Consider the following 21,152-nt stretch of genomic DNA (forward strand, 5'->3'; position numbering starts at 1 on the left):
TCTCATCTGTGAGGGTCACACTGTCTCAGCTTCAGGGGCATCCCATGACAAAACTCCTCTTTATGCCAAGAAAACCTTCAGTTTGTCCCATCTTCCAGTGTCATCCTCCTGATGTTGAACAGGGATCAGACTACATGCCCTCTAGTATGCCATGTATTCCTATGTATTACTTCATAGCAGAAGGGGGTTGGACTGGATGGTCCTTGAGGGTACCCCAACTCTAGCCTCCCAGTTCACCATAGAAATTCACTGGCTGACCTTGAGCGAGTCACATCCTCTCAGCTTCAACTCCTAAGTATTCCTTCCTGGTAGGCTTTATTCATGGCAGAACTCTTGCCATCTCCCCCCACTCTGCTCCTTCTTCAGGATTCCTGCTTGGCAGAAGAGCATTGCCACTTGGCACCCAACCCCTCCCCTTCTCATCTGTGAGGGTCACACTATCTCAGCTTCAGGGGCATCCCATGACAAAACTCCTCTTTATGCCAATAAAACCCTCGGTTTGTCCCATCTTCCAGTGTCATCCTGATGAGACAGTGTGACCCACTTGGCTGTTGATGTTTGTTGCCTTCTGGTGGGCACTCTCAGTGCTTTGGGAGGATCCTGGCAAAACGGGGCAAGAAGGGGGGGTTGTGGGTTTTGTGTGTGTTTAGAGGGCTCTTGCAATGAGGACATGCCAGTGTCTTCCTCTGAGACCCAGAGAGTGTGACTTGCCCAAGGCCTCCCAGAGGGCTCCTATGGCCATCCAAGCCCTGAGCTCCCTTTCTCCATGACCTCTTGGAAACATGGCTGTTGTCGTCTGTTGTGACTTTTAGGACTCTCCTGGCATGCAAGGCTTGTTGGGGGAGGGCAGTGCCTCCCTTTGAGGCTGAGAGTCTGTGCCAGGGATATAAGAAAACAACAACAACAACAACAACAATATCTGGGTATTGTAGTTTTGTGAGACATTTAGCCTTCTTTGTCAGAGAGCTCTGGTGGCACAACAGGAGTTTCCATAGCATTAAAGTATTGTCGAACTGGATTATTTCTGCAGTGTGCACTGCAGCCTTATTAGACTGCAGTTCCCAGCAGTCTGTGGTGCTATCAGAGCAGCTTACATATTGTTAGACATTTCCCTGCCCTCTCTCTCTGCACTTCTCCCATGGTGATGCTAAGAGGTCATGCAATAATAATAATAATAATTGGCACATTCTCTCAGCCTCAGAGGCAGGACATGACAAACCTCTCTCTCCAGCTCTCTCAAGGTGATGCTGCTAAGGCAAACCTACATTTATTTTGCATTGTGTGTGTGTGTGTGTGTACTTGAATTTCTTGGCCTTGGAGAACCCAAATCAATGTCTCCACTGCAAGGTAATCTCCAGATCATAGTGATGTAACTGTATTTCATCAAAGTGATTAGTCATTTTTTTATCATCAAAATACCTGTCTTACTCCAAAAAACGGTGGCCAAGACCTTTCCTGATAATAAGTTTTGAGATTTCAAGTTCTTCTGTTCTGTGAGAACTTGAATGTCAGAGCATGGCATAAAGGGCAGAAGCCTCACCTTTTGTTATCTTTTGTTTTTCAAAGCAAAGCTGCTGTGATTAAGCAAAGTTGGAGCAAATCACCCTAACAAAAGAAATAGCCTCCAGGATGAATGGTAGCTTTTCTTACACAAAATATGCAAATAGTGACTATCGAGAGTCAGATGAAGGATTCTTCTCTCCCTCTCATTTCGAAATGACTAGCCTCAATATTCTTACTCATTGATAGAGAATTATTCAGAATTTCTCCTCTCCAGATTGTAATAGAAATGTTCGAAATTGCCATTTTTCTCCTAATTTTCGAATTTTGGAGAATATTCTTTACATCCCTATTGACCAGCAATTCACTTTAAATCACAGTGTGAATGCAATGTTTGCCTTTTCCAAGCAGACATAGGCAGAGGACTAGCACTAGAGAAGCTTGCCTCCTAGGCTGTTTCTTGAGCTGCAAACTGATTGATTGATTGATTTGATATTCCTGCCTTTCTCTCCCTGAGGAACCCAATGAGGCTTACAGAACAGATTGAAACAGAGGGCAGCTAAAATCTACCATAACAGCAAAATAAACACACAATTGTTAAAACAATACTGAATCTTAAAAAATTCTAACAGTATGTATTTAAAGCATAACAGATGAAGCAGAATAACAAAAAAATTACACAGCATACGCCCATCATTAAAAGCCTTGTAAAGCAGCCAGTTAATAACCAAAAGGCTCTTTAAATGCTGGCTGAAGGGGAGCAGAGACGAGGGGCCAGCCTAACATCCCATGGAGCATGCCAATGGCTTCATCCTCATTGGGACTATGAAATTTATAATTGGCTTTACAAATCCCAGCCATGGGAGTTGTAAGAGGGGTATAAAACCTTAATTTTAAGAATCCTTTGCAGCAAATCAGTTGGGAGGAGTGGAGAAGGCCATTGCATTTTCTTTTTTGATGACCATGACACACACTGATCTACTAAAAACATCTCACAGTCCCAGCATGAAAGGATGCTTTGGCCCATGCTCAGAATTTATGGAAAGAGGCAAGTAGATGCATCCCTGGGAGCTCCTGGCTGCTAGTTCCGGTGCCTTCTTTTGTGTGTACAAGACAAAATAGCAGCAGAGGTTAGAAGCAAAACCCATTTTGGCCTGGATCATTTGTCAAGTGGGGAAGGTGACTTTTTGAGCTCTTTCCTGTCATTCAACAGTTAAGTTGACATCCCTGTTGATAATACTGTATAATAGAATGGCTGAAGTCTGTTCCTTCTCGATTAGCCAATACTTTCTTCTTCTTTCTCTTTATTCTCTCTCTATCTCTCATGCAAGATGCTTCTTGTAAAATAGCTCCTGCTATTTTATCCTGTGCTTCAGCTAATGTGCTTTTTTGTTTTTGTTAAGTGCAGATCTGTGCTAATTTAATTGCTCTTGTCATTAATTAACATGTGACTTTTCAGATTGTTGGTCAGTCCTCCCTTTGGTTCTTTCTCCCATTTACATCTGTGCAGACAGTTGCAGTTGTTACTCACCTTGATACTTTGGCATGACAGGAGGACTAGCCGACAGAAGTCATACAGTATTCTTACAGGGTTTTTCTATAACAGAAAGTGGCTTTCTATCCCTCTGTGGCTTATGTTGCCACAGCAACAGTTGCACCAAGTTACGCTTCTTAAAAGAAACCCAACATGAATATATCAGTCACTTTCCTGATTTCCCCCTCTTCTTAATCTGACCTCATCCAAAACACTCATCCTGCTCTCCCAAGTAATATTTACAAGCTGTTCAATAATCAGAAGAAAGTCATTCCTCCAAAAGCCTTTCCAGATGTGTCTTTCTCCCTCTCTCACCATGTTTTCACTAGCTCTTATTCAAGGCACTGAGGGATCTTTCCTTCAAAAGAGAGCTATATTTTTGATCCCAGCCTTTTAGAAATAATAATGATTGTAAGTGGACAAGATATTCCTGCAAGACACTGTGCAGCCTTTCAAAAGGAAGCAAGACCTCCTTGGAGTGGTAAAGCATGGCAGTGATGTGGAAATAGAGGGCATAGCTGTTGTCAGAGCTATATTTCAATAAAGACCAAAGGTCTTACCACATATACTCGACCATAAGTTGGCCTCATATATAAGTTGAGGGCAAATTTTGGGGCCAAAATTATGGATTTTGATAGGACTCATGGATAAGTCGAGAATAAAACTTAGGGGCATGCCACAAAGGACGTAAAGGATGACGTTTACTGGAGTGATGCAAGGCTGGGAGATCTTTTTCCTTCTCATCAGCCACAGAACTGCAAATTTGGAGAAAGGCAATTGCAGCAACTCACAGCCAGGCAATAAAAAATGTCTGGAATAGTCCTCTAAGGGCATTTTTCACAGTATAGAAGTGAATAATTGCAGCTGTTCTCTCTTCATCTGCCTAGTTTCACTGCATGTCAGATGCTTCTTAGATTTGCTTAGAAAGTGATTACTTTAGTGGTTTTTACAAACAGATTGATTGCTTTTCTTTTCTTTGTTGATTCACTTCTGCCTTTTAGCTTATTAACTCCATTTCTTGGCTTGTTGCCATCACAATTTATCCCGATTGGCAATTTACCAATTTCTTTTTGTCTTTTACTGGCCTTCTTATAACTTGATCATTTGAGTAGCTGTTTTACACTGACATTTCTATGGATATCTGGGCAGGAGTATGGAAAAAGGAGAGAAGTTTGAATCCACAGAGGGGTCCTCTTTCATACTTCTGTGCAAAAATCAAATCAAAATCCTTTCAAAGCATTGCCCCTCAAATTTTCAAGTGCACACACAAAAATACAGGATGGGATAATGATCAATGTACTGTAAATACCTACTAAAATAATGTAAGAAAGAAATTGGCAGCATGAGCTTTCATGGACTTAAGCCTACTTCCTCAGATGCATTGGGTGGGGAAGTAGACTTAAGTCTATGAAAGCTCATGCTGCCAACTTCTTTCTTTAGTGAGTCTCAAAGGTGCTACAAGGTCTCTCTACATACTGATTCTACAGACTAGCATGGCTGTATCTTTGAATTCTAAAGTAATATAAGCTAGGGTGGAAATTGTGAAGCCATCCAGATGCTGTAAAACTGCAGCTCCCAGAATCCTGGGCTAGCATAGCCAGTGGGGAGTAGTGCTAGGAATCACAGTTCAACATCTTCTAGAGGGCCACAGGATTTCTACCTCTTATCTAGGCAGTATCAAATTGGAAAAGACACATTGACCTAAATCCTGTTCTTAATCCTAACTAGAGTAAACTCATTTGATCAGTGGAGTTTATGCATGTGTTGACTCACCATTGAACGGTTGATTGAATATGTCTACACTAGTTAGGACTAACCAACTGGATCCCCGCTATTGTCAGTGGTACTTCATCTGTTAATAAAAACCTGTTTTTACATCTTGTACAAGTTGAGTCTTCTTTATCCAGAATTCCCAGATCTGAAATATTCCAAAAACCAAAACTTTTTTCATGTGTGGTTGAGGTAGTGACACCTTTGCTTTCTGATGGTTCAGTGTACACAAACTTTGCTTTGTGCATAAAATCATGAAAAATATTATATTAAATTGCCTTCAATCCATGTATGTAAGGTGTATATGAAACATAAATGAATTTTGTGTTTAGACATGGATCCAATCTCCAACATATCTCATTATGTACTTATATTCAAATACAGGTAATCCACACACACCCCAATCCAAAATCCAAAACCACTAATGGTCCCAGGCATTTCGGATAAGGGAGATTCAACCTGTAGTAGCAAAATTCAACTGAGTTTAACAGTTCTACTATGCACTGTGTAAAAATTTATTACTTTTTGTCCCTCTGATCCTCTCCATGGTGTTCTTGTGTTACGAGAGATCTCCAAGCATGTAACCTTTTTGCACGGAGCACATGCTCCATTTCCCCAAAGAAATCATTAGTTGTCCTTTTCTAGATCCTTTCTTCACTACAATATCCCTTTTTTATGACCAGTACTGTATACAGGATTCTAGTGTCGTTGCACCATGGATATGAGTAAGGGCAGTTTAATTTTAACAAGTTTTAGTTCTGAATCCTTTTCTAATGGAATTTGGGATTAGGAGAGATCCTTTTTGCATCTACTGTATATACTCATGTATAAGTCTAGAAATTTAGGTCACAAAATGGACCCCAAAAACCTGAGTCAACTTATCCACGGGTCAATGTAAGTAGTGTATCTTAACTCTTAGTTAAAAGAAGGAACCATCCCCTGGTGAAAAGCAGGAGTATAATATGTGAAGCACCGACCCCCTCTACTCTCTCATCCATCCAGCCTTAAGAGTAAGCGCAAACAATTACGTTTGCTGGTCTTTTGTAAGTTCTTTGACATAGTTTTGCTTTCCTTCGTCCTTTAGATCCTTTGCTATATGCCCTTAAAGTTTACCCTCGACCTACCCATGGGTCATAGCAAAATCCTTATTTTTGGCCCTGAAACTTGCCCTCGACTTATACATGAGGTCGACTTATAGTCGAGTATATACGGTACCTTGATTTACATACAGATTACTAGAAAATAATATCAACCCTTCACAAGATGAGAAATCCCTAGTCCAGATTACTTGTAATCCCAGGGTGGGACAATGTGTACTAATAAGTGCCAAAAGTCTGGTAACTTTTGTTCTGTGAAGGAACAAAACTATAATGTGCATAGAGTTGAACAAAATTGATTCACGTAATCTGGAAGAATTCCTAATTGAAATCTCATTGTACATCTGCATTTGTTAGATGTGTGAATTTATTAAATTGTAACAGCAGATACTGCTGAGGACATTTTGATTAACGTTCTGGGAACTTGCTCTCTTGGGGTGCATTTACATTGGAGTTGACACCTTTTAACTGCCTTGGCACCATCCTATAGAATCCTAGGATTTGTAGTTTGGTGAGGCACCAGTACTCTTTGGCAGAGAAGGCTAAAGACCCTGTAAAACTACAAATCCTAGGATACCAGAGGATGGAGCAACAGCAATTAGAGTGGTGTCAAACTGTATTATTTCTATCATGTATATGCACCCTTGGTTTGGTTAGTGTTTGATGTGAATTCTGGATTATTTTGAGTAAATCACGCCTAGGCTTTGATTAAAGAAAGCTTCAATAACTAAAAATTGGTTTTCTGTAACAGCAATGAGAAACGACGCAGGGAGCAAGAGAACAAATACTTAGAAGAGCTGGCAGATTTGCTTTCAGCCAATATCGGAGAGATCGACAGCCTGAGTGTCAAACCTGACAAATGCAAGATTCTGAAGAAAACGGTTGATCAGATTCAGCAGATGAAAAGACTTGAACAAGGTAAGCCTGCCAGGCCCTCTTGGCTGTGTTGTTGGCTCCTATGACATTTGAAAGTACAGTCTATAAAGCAGAGGAGAGCAAGTGGGCCATTGCGTATCTGGGCTTAAGGTACCCACACAACCAGCCTATCCCAATTTATGGAATGGCCTGCCGGATGAGATCCGTCAAATTGCCAATCTAGAGAGCTTTAAAAAAGCCATTCAGACGGATCTCTTCTGGCAGGCCTACCCGGAATAAAATACTTGGCCACAAATAAGACTTCCCATCTAGTGAACTCTGCCCATGATGATTTTTATTTAGTTTAGTCGGTTTTTAATATGTAGTTTTTAATCTTACACTGTTTAATCTTGTTTTAAGGGAAGGTATTATGTATACATGGATGTATTTTAACCTGTTGTACGCTGCTTTGATTGCCTGGCAAAAAGCGGGATAGAAATAAAAATTTTATTTATTATTATTATTATCCCATCTGCCGCCTTACCTATAATAGACTTTTTACTTTCTGTAACAGCTTTGCCCTCATCCTCTTCTTCCACCAGCACCACTGAAATGTGCTGATGCACATTGAGCATGTGTGATGAATGGTTGCACAGTGTAATGGCCCTCAGTAATGGCTTTTTGGCTGCTGTCGACTGAAGAGACAATTTCAGTGATACCTTTGTTCTACCTCTGACAACTTTGTCCTTTGGCCCTACCAATTCCAGTGGGCACCAGTCTCTGCTAATCTAAAACTGTTTCATAGAGGATTATGGAGAGCCTTCTTTGGAGAATACAGGTGTATGAAGTTCAAGGGAACAATCAGCTCTCAAAACTGGTGGAGCTCTCTTCTTTCACTGCTGTCCATAAGACCAACTTGATTGTAAGAAGGGAGTTCACGAAGCATTACTGCTGCCTTGTTCCAATGATAATTTCCTGCTTGTGGTTTTGGAAGGGGATCTGAGATGTCCTGATCAAGTCCTTTTCTAATACCACTGTTGAATTAGTGTCTGAGTCCTCTGTAGTTGTTGTTGTGTACCTTTTAATCATTTCTGACTTGTGGTGATTCCCCTGAGGCTGAGAGACCATGACTTGCCCAAGACGACCTAGTAGGTTTCCATGACTGAAAGGGATTTGAACCCAGGTCTCCAGAGTCATAGTCCAGCATTCAAACCACTACAGCATACCTGTTCTCTGAGCCTATAATTCACATATAACTACAGGCTGCACAGAATTATACATATGAATCCTTTGTTTAGTGGCCTGAGAAATAGGGCTTTGGGCTTGGGTTAGAGAGTCCCAGAAGGCAAAGCAAGTTCCCTAAGGAATAGAGGGAAATTCAAGAAGATTGGGAAACATTGACAAAGGCAGGGTTTTTTATTTTCTAAATCTGTTCCTTCTGGTGTTTTGGACTTTAGCTTCCAGAAACCCCAGTCATTTTGGCCAGTGTTCAGTGATCCTGGGGGCATAAGTCCCAAACATCTCGAGGACCACTGTTCTAGAACCACTGGACTAAGGGACCATGTACATATTAGGTGCAAATGTCATTAATGAAGTCCCATTAGCCACATTATGCTAACAGACAGAGAAATGTCATATTCAGGAAGCACTGGTTTTATAGAGACAAGGGAGTAAGGACTGCTTCATACATTTCTAGCTGTCTCACCCCATGCCCTCTAGTCCCTTGACAGCCTTTTAGAAATATGTTCATCTTGGCAAACATATTTCTGAATGCAGTAAGGTTCAGGGGAGAAGGAGCTGGAGAGGATGGACCAGGAATGGGAAGCTGACAGGAAAGAAGAGGTTAAGTACCCCATTCTGTTTCCAAAGCTGCTTTTCTCTACAAAAAGCAGCCTCCAATTTTATTTGTTCTGCTAGAGCCAGGGGCACACCTGTCTTCTTTTTCCAGAAGTGAATTGCTTTTCCTACTGTTTGGTGAGTGGCATCAGGGGCAAACACCAACTCCCTCAATGGGAATAGACCAAACTCTTTCAAGAATGGAGTTGCATTTACACAATTGCATCCATTTCTACCACACTTGCATGAGACGTTTACCCATGTGTCTGCCACCAGTGGTAACTCTGACTGTAATTTTTGATGAGGCAACTGTGGTTGTCTGTTCTAGTGTAAAAACAAGAAAAAGGAGTTTCAGGGCTCCTTGAATACTGAACATTTTATGTCAGCATAAGGCTATAGTTTAGCCAGAAAAGTGGATCATAGGCCACCACCAAATTTGACACTGAAATGAGTTGGTTAGTCTCAACAGTGCCCCTGGAGTCCATTCTCTTTGCTTGTAGCTTATCTTTACACCACAAGGCCTTTTAGTTTCCATATCATTTCATGCCACAATAGTGGCATGGCTCGTATCTAGAGGCAGCTGAAAGGGCCCAGCATCTCAGCAGGTTCTGTGATGAGTGTTTGGCTGGGCATCTCCTTTATAATTTGCCCTTCAGCCTGGCATGCTGATCATGGACCAACTCTGGAGTAAGACTGTACTGGGGACCCTTGTAAGAAATTAAAATGGCGGCCAAACCCAACTCCCCACACTGGTCAGAGCATTGCAGGTATTGATGCTGCTTGTGCTTCCATGGATGTTGGAAGGAGTTTATCCCTTGTCCTATTCCCTCATACCTAAAACTGGCCCTGTTTGGACAGTTGGACAGACACATGCCTTTGCACAGTGCTCCATTTGACAAGCAGAGTCACGTTCACTTCACACATTACATTTGATGCAGCTAGCCTTAAAACTTTTTGCTTGTAGGCAGGTATGCAGGTGTTATGTATGAAGGGGGTTTCTGTGTTCACAGGACCCTCCTAAAATCACCCCTGTTTTAAATCTGGATACTTAGAATTATGATGGGATCTTCTAGGTATAGCGAAATCACACTGACTTCTCTAGTGGTGCAGTGCAGTAGCAAACGCTTTCTTCAGCATTTAATTCTAATTCAGTTTCCTTCAAATGCTGTCACTTGCAAAGAAAGGGGCTGCACATACAAGGTAAGTTAATTAAAATTAAGACCATTTAAAGTAGTGGTTTAAATTACCCAGAAAAAGGGCCAATTTAAATAATCTAATTTAAGCATTCCCTGCATTGTAGTTCATATATTTCCGGAGTAAGAGTTGATCCTAATTGTCTTCTTCATCAGGTTTCTTTTCAAAATAAATCAGGAACTTGTCCTCCGACTGAAGAGATGTTTTAACAATCAGAGCATGTTGATTTTTCATTAAAGCAAGTCTTCATACCTCCAAAGAGCTTCATCAAAAGCTTGTCTTGCAGCCATTCCCCCTTTTTACATTTCACAATTGTGTCTGATAATTTACTTGAAGAAAAGAGACATAATTTATGGCAAAGCTACGTAGGAGTCCTGGATTGTGAAGAAGAGCCTACCATTTTTGAGAAGCAGTAGTAGTTAATGGGCAAAATGGTGTTTCTCCAGGGGATGTAAAATAAACATTCACAGTGTTTGCTTTCATGGGTAAGTTTTCACAGTGTGCTGCAACAAGAGAGATATTAGCTAAAATATCTATTGTAATTGATTTACCACAGAAGGCAAATGGTTTCCTCCATTCCCCTCTTTCTAATTCAGTTTTTTGTAGGAGATTTTATAGGCATTATGTACTTAAAAGATTAATATTTTATTCACTTACTTAGTTACATTTAAATCCCATCTTTGTTCAAGTCCACATACGTAGTTCTCCTCTGCCCTTTATCTTCACAACAGCCCTGCAGAATGAAAACAGTTTGACACCACTTTAACTGCCATGACTCTATCCTACAGAATCTCAGGATTTGTAGTCTGGTGAGGTATTCAGCCTGCTCTGTCAAAGTGCTCTGGTGTCTCACCAAACCAGGATTGTGTAGGATGGAGCCATGGCAGTTAAAGTGGTGTCAGACTCCTTTCATTCTGCAGTGTGGATACTCTCTGTCAGGTGGTGCCTTGCCTAAAGTTATCCACTGAATTTATAGCATAATTTAAAAACTGGCCTCTGGAGTTGTAGGCCTGTTACAGACTGCCAAAATAAAGCTGCTTCGGGTCTCTTTGGAGGTATGCTGTTTAAATGATGCATGGGTCCTAAGAGTCCGGAGGTCACGCCAAAGCCACACTCCATTCCTAAGCACTGGAGTGCAGCTTTGGTGCAGCTTCCAGATTCTTAGCATGCATGCATCATTTAAACAGCATACCTCCAAAGAGACCCAAAGAAGCTTTATTTTGGCAGTCTGTAATAGGCCGTAGTTTGGCATTATAATCCCTGCATTGCACTGTAGATGTAAGTATGGTAGCAGTCAGGTGCTGTTGTATTTGACATTCAGATTTCATTTTAAACCTGGTTACTATTTGAAAAAGGACGCTATGTAAATGAAATTAGAAGTTAAATTATACTGTGAAGTTGAAGGCTTTCATGGCCGGCATCCATAGTTTTTTGTGGGTTTTTTGTGCTCTGTGGCCATGTTTTAGAAGAGTTTATTCCTGATGTTTTGCCAGCATCTGTGGATGGCATCTTTAACTTCTTCTTTTTTAAATCCCATTATCAATTTTCTTTCTTGCCCTGGCTGGTACAGCTTTCCTTCCATCCACACTGTTTCATAATTAACTTTTATGTCCCCGATGACTTCACAAATTCTTCACATGAGTATTTGAATATTTGAGCATCCTGTGAAGACTGGGATCTCTTACCGTGCTTGAGGTTTTCTAAATCAGGTGAAGGAAACGTATGACTCTCCAGAAGTTGTTCAACTATGACTCCCAGCATTTCTTACCATTGACTATGCTGGTTAAGGCTGCTGGGAGTCGCAGCCCAGCAACATGTGGAGAGCTGTAGAGTTAGACTCTCTAGTGCAGATCTCCATGGAATATATTTTCTGAACCTCTGCCCTGTGTCCACCTTGTGTCTGTGCCAGATTGGGATGCCAAACTGGAAATTGTGCTGCCTTCCAGCATGCACTGTGCTGGCTAGGGTTCTTGGGAGCTGCAGTTGAACAACTTCTGGAGAGCCACTAGTGTTCACAGTGTTTCTGTATAAGGGATAATAACAACATGTTCACCTCGTGGGACTCATAGCAATAGGGATTTATGGTTGGCCAGTTTTCCTGATGGAGGTGAGATCTGAGCTGGCAAACCTGTGCCTGGGAACATCACATTCTTATCCATTGTGCTGCAACCAGTTTCGTCCCGTCATTTCCAGACAGGGTTTCATGCCAACACAGAGTTGTGCCTCCGTGTACTTCATGGAAGGGCTTTCTCTCAGTCCCACCACCACCACTGGCTTATCTGGTGAAAACACAGGAGAGGGCCTTCTTGGTGGTTGCTCCCAGGCTTTGTGGAATTCTCTTCCAAAGTGGGCTAGGTTAGACCCCTCTCTTTCCATCTGCCATTAAGCAAAAGCTCTTTTTTTGTTTAGACAGGCTGTTAACTGTTTGTTGCAGGAGTCTCTTTTAAAGGGAAGGAGTGCTGTACATTTGCCTTAATTATTGGATTTTTAAATGTTTTTTAGAACTGTTTTAAATGAGTGTTTATTTTAAAGGACTGCCTATGTAATTATTTTCTACTTTTGTATTATACAGTCTTGTAGCTGTGCCTTATGCTGTAAGTTCACATGGGGACCCATATTGCAAGAAAGGTGGGGTTTATGGTTGTAGAATCACAGAGTTGGAAGAGACCACAAGGGCCATCCAGTCCAACCCCCTGCCATGCCATGCAGTCCCCATATCTACAGATTTTTCATCCACGTATTCAAGGCTTGAAAATATGGCTTGAACATATTCCCCAAAGCAAACATTGATTTTGCCATTTTATATAAGAGACACCATTTTACTGTGCCATTTTATTGAATGGGACTTCATGGCACATTCATGGATTTTGGTATCTGCTGGGTTTTTTTGGAATTTTGGGGGGGAGGAAATAAATTTTGGAAAATTCATATATTATATAAATGAATGATGTTTGTGTTGGAGGCTTCCAGAGTGTCCCATCCAGAGGCAAGACTGTCCATGTCCACCAGCATCCTTTGCTACAGAGGAAACCTCTACAGATAAATCTTACAAGGAAGCAAAGTTGCATAGTTTTGCAGCAAAGGGCAACTAAAGCAGAGCAAAAGGAAAGTGTTGTTTGGTATAACTCCACATTGCCTAGCATTCTGTTTCTGGAGAGTGATGCGAGAAGCCATATTAGCACAGTGGGGGGAACAAGGAGAAGAAAACCCCTGAAATAACTGGAGCATAAGAACCTGCATTCCATATAAACTCCAATTCCTTTGAATGCCAGTTTTCTTACAATGCCCCTTTTGCTTCAGGCCCTCCCACAGAGGCTGAATTCCTGGCTGAAGGGGGCATGAGAAATGGCATCTTGCCAGTGGCTCAGGCTTGCCCCAGAGTCCTTCCTTTCTTGGAATAAAGTATGGTGGAGAGGGGAGCGAAGGACTTACATGTTTGAGTCTTTTGAAAGGCAAAATGTGGGGTATGTAGCTTGTCAGCTTGCCAGGGATCAAAAGATATGCTCTGTACCCAAAGGCAGAATATATTTCTGTGCAGAGGTGGGCCAAGGGAGTCCTGGCCTTCTTCAAGGGACACCTGTAATCCCAGCATGTCTGTGACCCACAGTGCTTGTCGAGGTATTAAAATATTCTGTCTCCGATCATCTATATCTCTTGAAAGAGAGTTTTCATACTGGCTTGTGGCAACAACAAAAAAGGGGGGGGGGGGGGGATGAACAAAGAATGTCCCTGCTTGCAAGAATAAGAGGGTGAAATTCAAAGAATCATAGAGTTGGATTTCAAGGGGTCATATAGTCAAGCCCCCTTCCAAAATAGGACTCCTTAGCTAGAGCATCTCTGAGTGGTTGCCCTCTAGCATCTGTTTAAAAACCTCCAACAAAGAAGGTCCACCACCTTCTGAGGGAGTCCATTCTACTATTAAATGTTCCTTTCCATCAGGAACGTTCTTTTTTTTAAATTTATTTTATTAAAATGAAAACAAAGTGATTTACTATCAGGAACGTTCAGGGAAGATGCCAGCCACAGATGCAGGCAAAACATAAGGAATAAACTCTTCTAGAACATGGCCACATAGCCACAAAAAACTATGGATGCTGGCCATGAAAGCCTTTGACTTCACATTCTTCCTAATGCAGGGGTAGGCAATCTTTTTGAGCCGGGGGCCGGGTTGCTGTCCCTCAGACAACTGGGGGGCCGAAGCCAAAAAAATAAATAATTAAATAATTTAAAATTAATTAAATAAATAAACCGGGACAAATGTAGGACAAGATTTTCAAATGGTGGACACTTTTTTTATAAAAGTGGAGGACACACAAAAAAAAATTGCTGATTTTAAAAAAATATGTTAATAGAAATGCATGTTTCTGAGGCGCCTATAGACAATTGCCCCCCTTGCCCCTGCGCGCGAGAGGCCAAAGGCCCCGGCAGCAATCAGCAGCAGGACCAGGCTGGGGCCGGTCCCAAGGCCTCGCCGGGCCACATCCGGCCCACAGGCCGCAGGTTGCCTACCCCTGTCCTAAGGCCTCGCCGGGCCACATCCGGCCCACAGGCCACAGGTTGCCTACCCCTGTCCTAAGGCCTCGCCGGGCCACATCCGGCCCACAGGCCGCAGGTTGCCTACCCCTGTCCTAATGTTTAGTCAGAATATCCTTTCTTGTAGTTTGGGTCCCTGCCTTCTGGGCCCTGGAAACAAGCTCACTCCATCTTCCATGTGAAAGCTCTTCATATATTTAAAGATGATGGTTTGAAATCATGTTCAATTTCTTCTTGTTCTGACTCCGTACTCACATTTAGAACGATTACTGTTGAAAATAAAAACAGCTTTCTTGTTAGGAGCCATGTTAATAAGTCTTTCCAAGTTAAATATAAATGTGTTAGAAGAAGGGGAAAAAAGTGTTCCTGTTGGTACTTGCAAAAGTGTTTTGGAATTCTGATTATCAGCATGTCTTTATTATTGCAGAGATTTAAGGTTTTCTTTTAGATTATGTATATACATGAGATTTTTTGTGCCATTATTTGCAAAGCACATTTGGTTTTGGAAGAGGCCCTCGGCTGGGATACTTTGGGACAGGGGGAGATCTTGAATTCAGACCCCTGGGTCTCCTATTTAAAGGATCTTGTGTGTCTGGGGTGGTAATCAAGGCCTCTGCAAGAGACTTTAGGATTTCTTCTGACTGGGAATGACAGGTCTGGAGCTGGATGTGCCAGTAATCTGTTTTAATGATGAGCAGCCTCATATCTTTGAGGGAAATTATTTTGTAGCAGTTTGTTCTTAATGACAGCAGGAAATGGAGCATTTCCACCTCTTGCTGTAGGAATGTGGAAGCTTCCAAGTTTCACAAATTCATCTGGCTGCATGCTTGTAGTTTGCATATATTAGCATACATGTAGGTGCTTGGATCCAAACTATCTGGAAGGCACCAGCTGCAAGAGAGAAACAGGAGAAATGCAGTTTCAGAGTGCCCTAAGGCTCCTCATAGTCAGTATGTCAAAGTGAATTTGTCTTTCTTTCTGTAACATCAGCTGTGTTTGCATGGGACAATAATGCTGTTTGCTCAAAGGAACATGTTAGTTATAACTGAAGCAGTGCCTTTTTCAGTTGCCTGTGATTTTTACCGTTATTCACACCCCACGGTGTCAGGTTAAAGATGACACAACATTCTTGTGAATCTCAGTCAGTGAAGCAGGTGTATTTGATCCAGTTTCTTCTGTTCTTAAATGTGGTAAGGGCTCATGGTAGGGACTCTAGCATATCTTTGTGTTAATGCAGTAAAACCACAACTAGAGTATCCCTAACAGGTGGCCATCCAACCTATGCTTAAAAAACTCCAGTGAAGGAGACTCCAATAATAATAATAATTGTTTATTTGTATCCCATTTCTCCAAAAAGATTGAAGCGGCTAACAATAAAACATCCATGAAAAACAATAAGCATACAATAAATGTCTGATTGTCCATTGTATCCCAAACCCTCCCAACCTTCCCACCCACAATAAAATACAATTAAATTATTAACACCACTTCCCAAGGCACTCTCTTCAACTGTCAAACAGCTTTTACTGCCACAAAATTATTTTTCTCAGTCTGCAAGATGCTAAGCTGTTTTCTGATGCTCTTGATGCAAGAATAGCCCCCCCCCCCCAAAAAAAGATAGTAAATAATGCAGTTGCAGAAAGCTATGGCAGCTTCTGCTTTGTTTAATGGGCTTGTAAGGATCAGAAGTAGTAGTTGGATTGTTTGCAGCCTTCTTTTCAAATAACCAGTTTTTCTGTGCTTGATGTGCCTCTGTATGTACTTTGCTTCTCAAAGGAGAAGGACACTAGTTTTGCTCAAGGAGAGTTTACGCAAATTACAGGACAAGGAAAAAATAACAGTCCTTGCCTCATTTGCCTGGAGGCAAGGAATTTCACAGAGCTTAAAAATTCCTTGTCTTGTTGAGGTGTCTCACTGAGTTGAGACAACCTAAATCAACAAAATGAGGATTAGCAATTAATCCTTTTGCTGTGACACTGTATCCTAAGAACAATACATCCAGCATCAGAAAGTTGACAGAATCAAAGCAGCACTTCAGCTATGCCCAGTATGACTGTGCATGTCAACAAGGAATGGCCCATGGTCATGCACAAGTGAAGTCGTGGTGGAGAAAAGCCTATTGCCATTGCCATCAAATCATCCAAAATTAGAGTATATCAGTGAAAAGTAGGAGCCATCATGGTGTATTGGTTTGAGTGTTGGACTTAAACTCTGGGAGATCATGGTTCAAATCCCGGCTGGGCCAGGACTGGGGAAACATCAGGTGGGCTACTATGGAAGATCAACATAAATTTGAATTAGACAATGAGGAAATCAAAATAGTCAATGATTTCTTGTACCTGGGATCAATCATCATCCAGAATGGAGGTTGCAGTCAAGAGTTAAGAAGAAGACTGGGAATGGGAAGTGCAGCTATGAAAGAGCTAGAGAAGATCCTAAAGAGTAAATATATATATAATTTAGCATTTAAGTTAGAATCGTCCAAGCCAAGGTATTACAAATCACCATTTATGGGTATGAGAGCTGGACAGTGAAAAAAGCAGATAAAGAGAAAACCAACTCATTTGAGATGTGCTGCTGGAGAAGAGTTCTGAGGATATCGTGGTCTGCCAAAATGTCAAACAAATGAGTCCTTGAACAGATCAAGCCAGACATACTCCTGGAGGCCAAGATGATTAAATTGAGGCTGTCATACTTTGGCTATATCATGAGAAGGCAGGACTCATTAGAAAAGACAATAATGCTGGGAAAGGTTGAAGGGAAAAGAAATAGAGGAAGATGGCACACTAGATGGCTGGACTCAGTTAGAGAGGACACAGGCCTGAGTCTGCAGGAAATGAGCAGAACAGTGGAAGACAGGGAGACCTGGAGACCTCCCTCCTTGGAGGTCTTTAAACAGAGGCTGGATGGCCATCTGTTGGGGATGCTTTGATTTGGATTTCCTGCATGGCAGAATGGGGTTGGACTGGATGGCCCTTGCGGTCTCTTCCAACTCTATTCTATGATTCATACACAGGGTCACCATGAGTCAAAGTCAACTCAAGGGTAGCTAACAACAATAACAACCAACTGAAGATACCAGTATCTGGACCTCCTGTTACCATTCATGAATGAGGAATGAGGCTGTACAGTCCACATCTCTTGTGGAAGCTCTCTGGATCTTGGAAAATTTATTTTTGGGGGCTGCCAACTCCCATAGTTCCCCACATGGTATGTGCCCTGGGCACCTCAGACTCCAAAAGACGGGGAGGGGGGACCATGAAGATGCAATTCACTCATGCTTACAGGCATGAAAAAAATATGGACATGTGCAACTACATACCCTATCAGTTATTACTTTGCCTTATCTCCATCCTTTTTCTGGACTGCCTCCTGATCAAAGTTTGCAGCAGAAATTCACTGAGGACTGGGGACCTTACCCTGACCTCTGTTGGGGCAGAGATGACCTGCTTGTCACACGCAGTTTTGAAACAAAGGCTTGTGAAGATGCTCCTGTGGAAATATATGTGATTCTTCCTAGGCACATCGTTCAGAAGCAGAGCAAGTGAGCCTTCTCTTATTCTTCTTTTTCCAGCTGTTTGTTACAGTGAAAGAAATAACTATGCCAGGATTCGGTGGCTCAGTTGTATCCGAGGCTGAGCATGATTTAGAAAATGAGGTGTTAATATTCAGTTGGATGTGACACTTTGCATATGCGCAAGAGCACATTGCTAGTCATCCCACACTCAGAACAAAGGCAAGGGATAGCCTTCCTGGGCACGTAATGTACAGTTGGCAGGACATGGAGATCTAGGGAAGAGCAAAATAGGAAAAGAGGGCCTGAGAGGGATTTTTTAAAACTAAAACACACACACTCACACATACCCCTCTTTAAATTCCATCAGCCGGATTCTAACTTCTACATGGTAGTCTCCCTGGCCGAGAGAGTGCTAATTGGAGCTCTGTGCAAACAGCAAAGTTATGGAGCAGCAGGTGGAAGCGAGTGATGAATGGAAACAATCCACAGTTAAGCCTTCACCCGCCAAGTGTTTGCAAGGGGCAGTTCCTCCTGTTGACAGATTTTCGAAGCTCACCTCTCACAAAGCTCTGAGAAGCCCAGCTCTTCCTCCCCACCTCGATCTCTCATTTGTTTCTCTCCCTCCGAAGACCTGGGTGGTACCCACAGGAGCCATGCAAACCTTTCCAAACCAGCCTGGCCTGCATGCCTGTGCATCGGGGAGCCCCCCTCCTCTGTCTCGCCTTTGCACCCTGGGCTGCCGTTTTTGCAAAATGCCTCCAGCAGAAATGCTCTCCAAATGGTTTCCCAGGGCTGGAGGCCTTCCCGGGCGCGTAATGTACAGTTGGCAGGACATGGAGATTGCGGCTGTGGCAACAGCCCAGCGTTCCTCTGCCAAGGCAGCTATAAACGCAGCAAAGGAAGGGGCCAGGCAGTTAATTTTTCAGCACTCTGCCGTCCCACAAAAGTTGCACAGGGTTTGGAGCCAGGGCTGCTCTATGAATGCTGCTTTTCAAATACTCCCAGTGCCCTGGCTTGCCAGAGATGGGAAGAAAAGCTCTCTTGATGAAGTCATAATTTTGCTGGAGTTTTTTGTTTGTTTGCTTTGTTTTGTTTTGTTTTTGCAAGGGAATGAGGTAGAAAGATGAAATGGCCTGTTCTTTGATGAAAGTAATGGAAATGGTGCTTTTGATGTGTTTCTAAAGGATAGCAAGAGCAAGAGCATTTACATTTCTATACTGCTTATCAGTGAACTCAGCATTCTCTAAGCCAGTGGTCCCCAAACTGCCCTATAAGAGATTTTGGACTTCACTTCCCAGAAGCCTCAGCCAAATTGGCCAATAGTCTGAGATTCTGGGAGCTGAAGTCCAAAATCCCTTAAAGAGCACAGTTCCAGGACCACTGCTCTAATTGGTTTACAATGTCCAATAACATCCAAACAATGATACCTTTATTGAGCCAACCAAAATGCACAACTACATGTTGCAAGCTTTCAAAGTTTTACTGGCTTCTTCATCAGGAAAACAGGAGAAAGAAATTGAAGATGTTAGTCATAGGCCTGCATTTTCTGTTTCTGGTCTTAGTTCAGATGGTAGGGAGGGCTATCTGCAGGCTGGGACCTTCCCCTTTGGCCATGCAGTCACTAGTAGATTTTCAAAGTCAAGGATATTTAATGTCCATTTGCAATTCAAAGAAGATGTTTCCTTGGAATCCAGCATGTCTCCTTCCTTTGTGAAACCACAGGGTCATATGTAGGTAGAGAACACTGAATTTCTCAAGAAGTCATCATGTTTTGCATCAGGAAAACTTTAGGTGGTGTAGAGCCAAAGCATGCCAATCAGTCCTACTACAGTGAGCCCACGTCATATACAGCTTTCAGCATATGCTTATGCTGAAAGCCGTGTGGGGAGAAGGGGCAGCGCGTCCCATAGGGACAAATGGGGTGCGTGCCTATGGCGTGCACAGGCCGCCGCATGCACGAGCCCCATTCATTTAAATGGGGCTCAAGCATAGGCGGTATTTGCTTTATGTGGGGGTCCGGAACAGATCCCCCGCGTAAAGCAAGGGTGCACTGTATTAGAAAAAATTGCTTTACCTTTGTTGGCGGCAGAAGCCTCTGATAGCAAGGTCCCAGTGCACTGGCTCCTTCCATAGGATTTCCCTGTGATGACTAAAATGTGGTGTTTTGAAATCCAAAAAACATCTAGGGAAGCCATGTTGGCCATATAGCAAATCCAATAACATCGAAATAGTGATACCTTTATTAGTTGTTCCAATAAAGGTATCATTGTTTGGATGGTATTAGATTTGCTATATGGCCAACATGACTACCCATAGATGGTTTTTTGTTTGTTTGTTTGTTTACAATGTATAAGCCAGTTGCCCTCAACAAGCTGGGTACTCATTTTACCAACCTACAAAAAGATGGAAGACTGAGTCAACCTTGGAGCCCTTGGGATTGAACTCACAACCTTGTGGCTGCATTGAACCACTGCACCAGATGTGCTGGACTACAACTACCACCATTCCCAGACACAATGGCAGGGAGAGTGGGAGTTGCAGAACAACATATAGAAATTGGCTGGATTGGAGAAGTCTGAGATAAGTATAATGGAACTTGGAAAGTTTTCTCTTCCCCGACCCAATACATTTTGTGCCTCTTAATTATTATAGTGTTTAAAAAGCAGATCTGTGTAGTTATTCATAGTATTTTGAAAAACCAGTAGTCACAAACTGATTGTACAGTATTACTTGGTGCTTTTTCGTTACTTTTTTTGGTGGGAGGATTTAGCATTTAAAAATGTGGCATAAAATTTGAAAAATTCATGTCAAAGCATTCTTAAAAAGTAACTTTCTAAAATAATTAGGAATCATTGTTACTTAAAAAGTAACTTTCTAAAATAAGTGGGAGCTATTAATTGTTATGTCGGTAAGTTGACTTTGTTCCCACTCACTGTGTTACATTAACATGTAACTTGATTATGTCATGTTTTTTTGAAAAAGAGAGATACAGGCTTAATGCAGGTAGCAACATTATGTGAAGAGCTTTGAGGCATGTAGAGTCCCTTGGTCCACAGGTTATCCTGCGTTGTGTTTCCAAGAGGAGCAAATATGTCATATTTATGCACTCACTATGAAGGCATGAACACCTCTGGTAATATTCAGTAGCATCTGATATTCAGAGGTGTCCTCCTTCTGAACATGGGGGCCCTAGCTCTCATGGCCTCCAGCTGTTGCTCAGCCTTGTGAGAATGAATGGGATTTAGTCCATCCCTCTACCCCACAACCTTGAAGGTGGTCAGAATGTTGCTATTTTTAAAAGATATTATTTTCCTTT

At 42.1% G+C, this 21,152-nt stretch overlaps 1 protein-coding gene across 6 annotated transcripts in view; it reads left to right on the top strand.

Moving 5' to 3' along the window:
* The window catches only part of NCOA1 (nuclear receptor coactivator 1), a 393,895-nt gene that overhangs the window by 254,218 nt on the left and 118,525 nt on the right, over nucleotides 1-21,152 (top strand). For all 6 annotated transcript variants that reach the window (XM_042463672.1, XM_042463682.1, XM_042463653.1 and 3 more), the window contains one exon: nucleotides 6,653-6,819. In XM_042463672.1, the coding sequence (XP_042319606.1) occupies nucleotides 6,653-6,819 (167 nt within the window). The remainder of the gene's footprint in view (nucleotides 1-6,652; nucleotides 6,820-21,152) is intronic.

This window comes from Sceloporus undulatus, chromosome 1 (genome assembly GCF_019175285.1).
Source record: "Sceloporus undulatus isolate JIND9_A2432 ecotype Alabama chromosome 1, SceUnd_v1.1, whole genome shotgun sequence".
Taxonomy (NCBI): Eukaryota; Metazoa; Chordata; class Lepidosauria; order Squamata; family Phrynosomatidae; genus Sceloporus; species Sceloporus undulatus.